Here is a 10,507-nt window from a genome sequence, read left to right as displayed (position 1 = left end):
CATCCAAATCCTTGACCCATTCCACACTCTGTTTCACACCCTGGAGAGAGAGAGAGACAGAGAGAGAGAGGGGGGCTTTTGTTCAGACACCTTGAAGATGCTGCTCAGGTATGTTGAAACGGTGCATCATGTCAGGAGCCATTATTTCAATTATACTTTTAAAAAGCCTAAAATGACATGGACAGGTTCGATATGCCAAAGTGTCCTTGAGCAAGACACTGAACCCCAAAAATGCTTCCATTGGAGTGACGGCACCTTGCATGGCTGCAGCCTTCACTGGTGTGTGGATGTGTGTGTGCCTTGGCGCTGCTCACGCAGTTGAGAATCACTACACAAGTGAAGGTCAATTACCGATTATTATTTATACTCAGATTTCATAGTATGCAATTGGAAAGGGTTTAAATGAAAACATTGAATATGCCATAGCTTGTGTACAAGTTTCAATAAAGTTCATAAAATATTTAATCTTAAAATTCTAATTGTCTTTATTTGTGTTCGGGTGGAGGCTGACTATGGTGTTGGTTGGGAGGGACCATTAGGCTTCGATGGCCTTGGAGGTCAAGCAGAAGGAGTTGAAGTACCCCAAGTGCCACTGGAGGGACACGTGACTGAGGAGAACATGGCAACGCTCCCTGACCCACATGTTCCCTTCTTGGATGCAGTGGACGTCTCCACCGCCACGCTCCTGCAGGACATACAGCGACATCCAGAAGTGGGTGAGCAGGAGTGACATGCTGTCATATTCCAGAGCGACGGTTCTTGCATCTTTCCAGCCAAAGAATATTCATGCACACAACAATATGCAAGAGCCACTGTTTTTCTGTCTTTTACTTTATAAACTGGCCATATGTGCACTTTCTATGTTCGCCCACTAGGTGGCGCTTGGATAAATATAAGGAAATAAAGCTCCAAGTTGATGAAACCAGGTGTGATTGGAGAGCAGTTTTTTGACTGTAGGTGAAGAACGTTCATTGCAGTTTATTTTGTTATATTGGAGAATTATAACAGTGTGTAAAATAGACAAAAAGCATCGATTGTAGAAAATGGCAAAATAAATGGACGTCTTATCCAATGACAAATAGTGCATTGGACATTTATTCATATGCATGAGCAGAAATGCATTTTTATTTCAAGGTTATAGCTGTATTATTTAATTTTTTTAATTTTCTTACACAAGATTGTCCTTTAATGTGGCAAACCGCTGCTACAAGAAGGAAGCACGCCAAATTGCATTAAAGTCTCTTTATTACCCAAACATCAACATTTGTCAACACATCTTCACAAACAGCATGGCATGAACGCCATTTCACTGCATGACAGCTATGAAAAAAAGGCAAAATACTATTGATTTCTAAACAAGTAAAAAAAAGATAATTCCAAATCCAAATGCTGTGCTTCTAACAGATGCTTCAAGATTCTCTTTGACTGTCTGGTAACTGGGGCACCCCAGAGGCGGTTCCAGTGTTTCAGCGTTGTCATGCAGGTTGAGGCTCCAGCCACGGTCATTTCTGGACCAACGTCTCCATACAGGTGCTGGGGAGGTTTACCTCAACACGACCAAAACGTCAGTAGTTAGTGTGTTTCTGAAGAGGACCCTACAAAGACACAGTCAGAAGCATTTTAAAACCTGCAAACATAGTACACTTTTCACCATGTTTCCATAAATAAGGCGTCAATGTGAATAAAGTAGCTGCAGCTTGAGGAAGTATACATGGTTCAGACCTGTGTTTTTCTCAGATAACATTTGCAATCTGAACACTTTCAATGTCGGTTCTCAAAAAGCCTGTGACCAGGCGTGTCTCCTCCACACTGCTGTGGTCATCCTCATCTTCACGATCCGGCGATGGTCAGATGATCCTTTTCAAGATGGTCAGCGAAACAAAAACAGTCTGTAAACTGAAAGGGTATATTAACAGAGTAGAGCTATTTTGCAAAGAACCATCACTTTCATAAACGTAGAGCTATAAAAGGCGGCTTTTATTGGATATAACAATGGAGGCGTGTAATATCTAAATAGATAGATTAATATAGTGATAGTAAAGTATAGATAGTGATTAAGGCCCTGATGTGTAGCAGGTGTGCTGCATCACCTCTCTGCCCATAAAAGACGAGCCGCCCAGACACCAGGAGTGACAGGCTGCAAGCCTATGTGCAGACTTTTGGTGTTAGTGTGTGAGCTTCAGGTGAATAAAAGAATGGCTGACCGACATCCTGACTCTGCGTCTCTGTGGTGAACCGGCGGTGGCAGGACGACTGCTACATAGGCCAAATGACATTCATGTCATCAGTCAGCAGGTTCAGGTGAGAAGTCAGTTACCGGCGAGTCCAGTTTGTTCTGCAGATGTTGGAAAAAGGACTGCGGCAAGGGCAGGACGCTCTTTCATCATGTGGACAACACCACTGTCTTTCAGCCCCTTTGCTTTATTTGTGTTCGTCTCTGCTCAATGACCTCAGAAAAGAAACAGATGAGATTGCAAAGTAGGATTTAAATACAGTTGCCGGGTGAAAAAAGACACACGAATCAGTTTGCTCATCAATATACAAGTCTTTTTTTCACATGTACTTATTTTAATTATGATTTATTTTCGCCCCATGCTGGAGGATTTTCTCTGCCAACCATCTCCTGTTGTTGTCATTAATGGGAGGAAGATCCCAGCTGAAGGCCAAGCTGTTCACCTCGCATCATTCCTCTGGAGTCAGTTTCCTCTGGAGTCACTTCCCACTGGAGTCACTTCCCTCTGGAGTCACTTCCCTCTGGAGTCACTTCCCACTGGAGTCACTTCCCTCTGGAGTCACTTCCCTCTGGAGTCACTTCCCTCTGGAGTCTGTTCCCTCTGGAGTCACTTCCCACTGGAGTCAGTTTCCTCTGGAGTCACTTCCCTCTGGAGTCACTTCCCACTGGAGTCACTTCCCTCTGGAGTCACTTCCCTCTGGAGTCACTTCCCTCTGGAGTCTGTTCCCTCTGGAGTCACTTCCCACTGGAGTCTGTTCCCTCTGGAGTCACTTCCCACTGGAGTCACTTCCCACTGGAGTCAGTTTCCTCTGGAGTCACTTCCCTCTGGAGTCACTTCCCTCTGGAGTCTGTTCCCTCTGGAGTCACTTCCCACTGGAGTCAGTTTCCTCTGGAGTCACTTCCCTCTGGAGTCAGTTTCCTCTGGAGTCACTTCCCTCTGGAGTCTGTTCCCTCTGGAGTCACTTCCCTCTGGAGTCACTTCCCTCTGGAGTCACTTCCCTCTGGAGTCAGTTTCCTCTGGAGTCACTTCCCTCTGGAGTCAGTTTCCTCTGGAGTCACTTCCCTCTGGAGTCACTTCCCTCTGGAGTCTGTTCCCTCTGGAGTCACTTCCCACTGGAGTCATTTCCCTCTGGAGTCACTTCCCTCTGGAGTCACTTCCCACTGGAGTCACTTCCCTCTGGAGTCTGTTCCTTCTGGAGTCTGTTCCCTCTGGAGTCACTTCCCTCTGGAGTCACTTCCCACTGGAGTCACTTCCCTCTGGAGTCACTTCCCTCTGACTATCAGGCTACAATAGTGAAAATAAAGTGAATTTCAAAAAGGGCCATCATGACAAAGGAGAGTATTGACTTGAAGTAACACTTACTTCAGACACCACATCATCAACATCTGTATGAGGGCAGTCACAAAGCTCCAATACAGTAGACTCCTTGTTACTTCCAACAATGAGCTGTAACATCGATGGGCTCAGTGAAGCAAGGACCTCCATGAACAAACGAATGTCCTATGGTTCATCCAGCGACTGTGAAAAGATCTCCATCTGTCAGGACTCTGGAGGTGGAGGACCTTGTGATCATCTCCCTCCAATTATGCTCTTCGTAGTGTCTTAAGAACAGATCTAAGTGTGTCCAAATACCAGGTATACGAGAGACGACGATTCATAGTGAGAAAATGTATTTATTGGAATTATGAGACTGTAAAGATCTGTACATGAGTGCAGTACATGCCTTGTGTTAATCAGCCAGTTCGTCCAATCCCACCACTGCTGTACAAGGCAAAATGGTTGCATTTTTACCAAAAAAAAAAAAAAAAAAAATTAAAAACTCACCAAAGTTAATGTTAAATCCAAACTGGTTTTTTTTTCCATGACAATTGAAAGAAAATGGCGTTTTACCCCATCCCCAACAGCTGCATCGCCTGAAATACAAGGAGTTGCTCTGCAGACTTAGTGTGAACGTGTAGGACATGCGAGGGCCAAATATATTTCAATGGGCTTCACTTCCAGCTCAACTACTTCCTGAAATGAAAACTGATCATTTATTCCAAAGGAGCTGCTTTCATCTATGTATAACATAGGTGTGCCTCATCATGGTTGTTGTGACTGCTCTATTTGGCTCAATTTGGCACATAATGCCAGACAGGAAAGAAATGAGCTGCTGTCATTGAAATAAGTAGTGGACTTTGGCATAAAACATGTAAAAGATCTAAACATGTGGTGGAATGCAGTCTTGTTGAAATCGCTGTTATTTCAAATCTAATAGTAAAAAGCATTTATTGAACGATACCTACCACCCAGTATCACAGAAAATGGGCTTTCCCAGTCAGTCCCTGGCTTTTTGTAGAAGGTTAGTATCTCCTTCTCACACTCTTCCTCGGTAGATCTGAGATCAAGCCTTGCAACCAACTGTGGCTTGTGTTCCTCGTTCTCAAGCAAACGTTGTCGAAACATGTCAGCTGCCTTGTGAATCTCGGGCTCGGTTGTCCACCCTAATGAAAATAAATTCACTATCAGTCAGAAGGTCTATTTTCTAAGCATCAGCACTTCTATGCATAGAATGTAGTCTCGTTATAAATAATGAGACAGTGGAACCTTCAGAGCTGCTTAATGAGCTCGCAGTGGCGGAGCTTCCTGACTGGGTACTCTCAGATTTATCTTCCTCCTTTAGATCTAAATTCTTTTTCCTTGGAATGGTAACAGGTACATATTAATCCACTGTAAGAAAGCTCAAATATAATACATCATAATGAATGACGCGCATCAACAAATGAGTAAACAATTTCTGTGTTAAGTAATATTTTTGGATCATTATATGCGAGTGAGATTTCATTAATTCACAATATGTAAATAAATGCATGTATATATGTCTCACTTGTCACAACAGTCGACGCGGCCTTGGATGGCAGAGAATGGAAATATCTCTGCGCAGTAAAGACATTCTATCACTGGCCCAGCTGTCTCAGAAGAGGGGCCCCACTGGGAGCATTCCAGCATAATAAAGACACAATAATAACTGTGGTGGATAATTTCTGCTCTTCAGTGACGGCCGGAGGTTTGGAAAGATGAAGTGAGACACAGGGTGAGATGCTAAGAGGGGAATTTATTGAGACGTAAAGCCGGAGCGCTCCCACACCTGACAGACAAAGACACATTCCACAAAACATCCTCACACACACACACACACACACACACACACACACACACACACACACACACACACACACACACACACACACACACACACACACACACAGGCACGCACATTCTGACCATCCTTCCCCTGCACACTCCCCTCTTCCATATATAAAGCTGCATTGTCCTAATCACATTCCTTCAAGGACTGGCTCTGGTGCCCAAAGATAGTTCTGAGACGTCATCGTAAACTGCAATAAAAGCAATCCTGATGAGTTTATTATCAGTAGTATCCCGGGGTGACGAGAACAGGAGACATCTGTGATAAGTCAGACTCCACACATGGAGGTCAGATTTTCTATAACAATAACATAGATATCAAACATTTAAAAAAATTTCTGGCTGGGCATTTCCGTGCTACGTCATTTCGCACAGCCCGCCTCCTCCTCTCGGCCCTCGTTAGTCTTTTATTGTGGGAATAGCAGCAGGTTTCAAGATGAGCTTCTGAGTCAGTCCAGTTTCAAAGTACCGTAGTTCTGGAAGCTTCTTTGGTGAAGAGTCGCTCCAAACAAACACATTCTTTGTGGAAAAGAATAAAAAGTCCAGCCACATTCTCCGCTGTGCTTCTTCTTTCAGCAAGTCAAACAGTGAGGAACCATACTTGTACCTGAAAACACATTTTCTCCAGTGGACATGAAGGTGAAAACACATTTTCTCCAGTGGACATGAAGGTGAAAACACATTTTCTCCAGTGGACATGAAGGTGAAAACACATTTTCTCCAGTGGACATGAAGGTGAAGACACATTTTCTCCAGTGGACATGAAGGTGAAAACACATTTTCTCCAGTGGACATGAAGGTGAAAACACATTTTCTCCAGTGGACATGAAGGTGAAAACACATTTTCTCCAGTGGACATGAAGGTGAAAACACATTTTCTCCAGTGGACATGAAGGTGAAAACACATTTTCTCCAGTGGACATGAAGGTGAAAACACATTTTCTCCAGTGGACATGAAGGTGAAAACACATTTTCTCCAGTGGACATGAAAGTGAAAACAGTTGTGGACACAACAAAACCAGCAGTTCAATGTGGAGCAGCAGAGAAGAGGCTGCAGCTCCTGGGCACATTGGTGGGCGTGTCTTGTTTTGGTTTCTCCCCATGTCAATCTTCCTGGAGGCGGGGCTTCTCCAGCTCTATGACGTCAGCAAGGTGGTGCCACGTCATCAAATTGAATCAAGGTGTTGAGCTCCCCCACCAGGTAGAACAGAGAAAGATCACTGTGAACTCAAGCTGGAGGGAATCAATGAAAAAAAAAAACACTTTGGGGATGTTTATGAACCCCAAATAGCACTTTTATGATGTTTAAAGCTCAGAAAAGTCCATTTAGTATAATATGGGCCCTTTAACTTACCAATTAGCACTGAACCCCCCCAAAACACGTTTCACTGGCAGTACAACGGAGCTTTGTACCATGGTTTTCTGTACATTTCAGACGGTACTGACCTGGAACACACAGGTAAATGTTTAATGAATTGAAGACGCTAACCGCTCATTTCCTTCCCAAAAGTTCTTCTTCTTCTTCTTCTGTATGGTTTTACGGCAGTTTGCGTCCATGTATGTTGCATTACCGCCATCTACTGGTTTTACATCTCTATATCCTTCCCACCACTATGTTTTCCCCATTAACCCCGTTGCCTTTAACAAGCTGCTTAAACATTTCTTGGCCCTTCCACTTTCTCCCCACACCAGTATCTCCTTCACTCCTCTTTCCATTCCTTCTCTCCTCAGTCCCTCCATCATATCCCTTCTTTCTCCCCCATTCTTCCTGCAGGTCAGCAGCACATGCTCCACTGTTTCCGGTACTTGACATAAGCTGCAACTGCCTGTTGGATGTTTCCCCATGATGTATTTATTACTGTTCAGATATGTGTGCCCAATTCTTAATCTGGTGTATGTGGTCTCCTCTTCCTCTACCTCCTCCACTCCTCATACCCCAACTCTATTTTGAATATTGAACAGATGCCTTCCTCTTTCCTCCTTGTCCCATTGTTGTTGCAATTTTTTGTGCTTTTTTGTGTTTTGTTCTTGCCAACATGATGTTTGTACCTATGTTTGTGTTGGTTGTTGCTTTCTTAGTCAGCCTGTCAGCCTTCTCATTTCCGGTTACACCATCATGTGCAGGAACCCACAAAAAAACTATTTCTGCTCCCTGTTTTTTTTTTTTGCCTCTGAATGCTCTGCCATTACCTGATATAACAAGTCTTGTCTGCACTGTGATATCCCCGACCTTCAATACTGCTGCTGAATCCCTGCACACAGACCCTTCCTTACCCTCTCCCTTCTCACCCATCAAGATGACATACAATTCCACTGTAAACACCCTCAGGTGATCTGATGTTCTTTCACTTATGATGTTCTTCAGGCACCACCACTGCTCCTCCAGGAGCTCCTGTTGTTGGCTCCTTTGATATATTTGTACATAGTCCTGATATTTCCCTTCTATATATGCACAGACTTCACCCATCAATTGTAGGCCCTCCCTACTTTCCTTTCTTCTCAGCCTGCTTAAATCTCTCATTCTTCTCTCATTCCTCCACACAGGAGCTAGCGGCCACACTACTGGTGGGCAGAACTGCATTTCCTGCACTCCCATCTCTTTCGCCGTTTCCCCTCCCGTCAATCCAAAACTGAGTTTTTTAGTTGTCCCTCTCTCCCAGCAGTCCTTCATAACTGTCTTAGTTGGATGCTCCTCCCTGTGCCCTTCCAGGTAAATCCAGAAGTTCCCTTTTAACTGTTTCCCCCGTAGACCAAGTGGCATTTCCCCCGCCTCAACATGGAGATGTTCTCACTGCTCCCAGACACCCTCAATGCCTGAGCCTGGACCCCAAAAGTTCTTCTTCTGAGGTGGACGGAAACCCACACCTCGGAGGACCCTGAGCAAACAAAACCTGAGAACATGGGTTCCGCTCTCCCTCTCCCTATTAATCTGAGCATTTTAGCTATAATAACTGTGAAAATAATACAAAATAAAGTACTTAATGATATACTGTATTTATGGGTTTACACATTTTGAGTGTATCACACATTAATAATTTTATTTATGAGTCAAACTATGCAGCCTGCACCTTGAAATGAAAAACCAGTTATGCTCATGCATTTTAATTTTCAATTTTTAACATTTCGAAATGAATTCTGGTCACTATTTGCTGGGGCATCATTTGAAAATTGAAGCTTAAATGTCATTTCCTTTTCCCTTATATATATATATATATATAATTAAGTCACAGAAAAAGCAACCTTGAAGAAGAAAATGAAAATGCAGTTTGGATGATTGATCATTCATTTTTATTTATGACTCAAAAAATGCAGTTTGATGTGAAAATGAAAAAGCATTTCTGTAAATACATTTTAATTTGATTTTCGAGCCACATTCGCTTCCATAGGCTTGACCAGCGATTTCAATGTGTGGGAATGAAGCCGTGAACTCGTGGCCATCACGACTCCGGTGTTACGCACACACAAATACGCAGAGAAGAGTGAGAGAAAAGAAGAGTGGGCGAGGAAAAATGATTCCTTTTTTTTTTCCTCTCACAGATTTCTGTATATGGCTTATGCAATTTTCAACAGTAAAGAAATCACCACGCTGACTCAACATCCACCCACCGATTCCTTCACTTGTTTGGATGAGTGTGCGTACGTGCTTGCGTGTGGAGACGTTGTGAATTTTGGCATTAAAGTAATTACAAAACAATATATTATAAGACATTTTTTTTATTGGAAAAAAAATCAAAACAAAACAGTGCTTTACTGGTTGATTTCGAAGCTCTGTAACGCTCGATTGTCATTCTCTCATTGAATGTAACATTTCTCCTTTCCCCTCGCGGGCTTTCTCGCAGTTTGTGGCCCAATAACTTGACGGAGGTCCGTGCGGAAACTGGGCCGACGCGCCAGCGGGTACAAGGTGCCGCAGGGATCGTCTCGCCCCGGCGCCTGGTTCCCTCTGCCCGCCACGCGACCCGCTCGCATCGCCTGGTACGACCTCAGGGACACCTTGCGGTGCTGCGACGGGCCGGTCTCGGTCGGGAGCCCGCCTCGCTTGGCGAGAGTCTCGAAGACTTGTTCAAGATTCGTACTGTCTTTGGCGGACGTTTCGAAGTAGGCGCAGTCCTCCCCCAGAGCCCCGAGCACCTCCGCCTGCGTTATTTTCCGCTCGGACTCCAGGAGGTCCACCTTGTTGGCGCAGACCAGCAGAGGCACGCGCGGCTGTGCGCAATGCTCCGGAGCGGACCTGCTCAGCTTGGATTTGGCCGCCAGTATTTCAGTCCGCAGGGCGCACACCTCCTCGAAGGAGCTCCGGTCATCGAGACTGAACACCAGGAGGAAAATGTCTCCTGTAGGAAAAAGAGGAAAACAACAACAACATTAGCCCACGGTCATCTGTGATTTATGTAATCACGCTCACGAGAGTAAACACATTAATTACGCATGAAGTTATCACTGCAGACAAGTTATCTACAACAATTATTACGCATACAGAATGCTTTTTTTTTCTTTTTAATTCAGAACTGAGACCTGCAGGACGGAGGCAACACGCACCAGTGAGGATGGACAGTCGCCGCTTGGCCGGGAAGTCTCTCTCCCTGGAAGCGTCCAGGATGTCTATTTGATAAGTCTCTCCGCGGATGCGAAACAGTTTTCTCAAGAAATCCTCCGAGGTGGGACTGTAGTCCTCCACGAATCCATCCCGGAGGTATCTTCTGAGGATGGACGTCTTGCCGACTCGCGGTGCGCCAAGAACCACCATGCGCTTACAGTTCTGCGGCTTCGTGGAGTCGACGGGATCTCGTCTGGGATCTTGATCGACCTGGTGCTGCTGGGTTTGGCCGTGGAGAACCAGAGTCGCCAGCTGATCCAGGGGCGACCTCTTGCACGGGTGGCCGCTGTTGGCGGAGGGCAGTGGCCTCATAACTGCCGCTCCCGAGCGCGTCTTCTTGTCGTGTCTCCACTGAGACGTGGCCACTTTGAGGAAACCCAAACCCGCTTTGATCCCCGACGCGCTGAGGTGCTGCGACGCGCTTTTGTAAGCCAGCAGGACTTTGGAGGAACCGGCGCACTGTGCGTCCACGTTGCCGTGAAACTTGGGA

The 10,507-nt window shown here is 45.1% G+C and overlaps 1 protein-coding gene across 1 annotated transcript in view; it reads right to left on the bottom strand.

Annotated features, from left to right (window-relative positions):
- Positions 1–9,212: 9,212 nt before the first annotated feature.
- The window catches only part of rasd2b (RASD family member 2b), a gene marked incomplete at both ends in the record, with an annotated part of 1,369 nt that continues 74 nt past the window's right edge, over positions 9,213–10,507 (bottom strand). Inside the window, 2 exons of the mRNA XM_080516534.1 lie at positions 9,213–9,754; positions 9,960–10,507. The exon at positions 9,960–10,507 is cut by the window's right edge and continues 74 nt beyond it. Of these exons, the coding sequence (XP_080372660.1) occupies positions 9,213–9,754; positions 9,960–10,507 (1,090 nt within the window). The remainder of the gene's footprint in view (positions 9,755–9,959) is intronic.

This window comes from Blennius ocellaris, assembly GCF_963422515.1.
Source record: "Blennius ocellaris genome assembly, chromosome: 3".
Classification (NCBI taxonomy): Eukaryota; Metazoa; Chordata; class Actinopteri; order Blenniiformes; family Blenniidae; genus Blennius; species Blennius ocellaris.
This window is presented reverse-complemented; position numbering and strand designations above follow the sequence as displayed.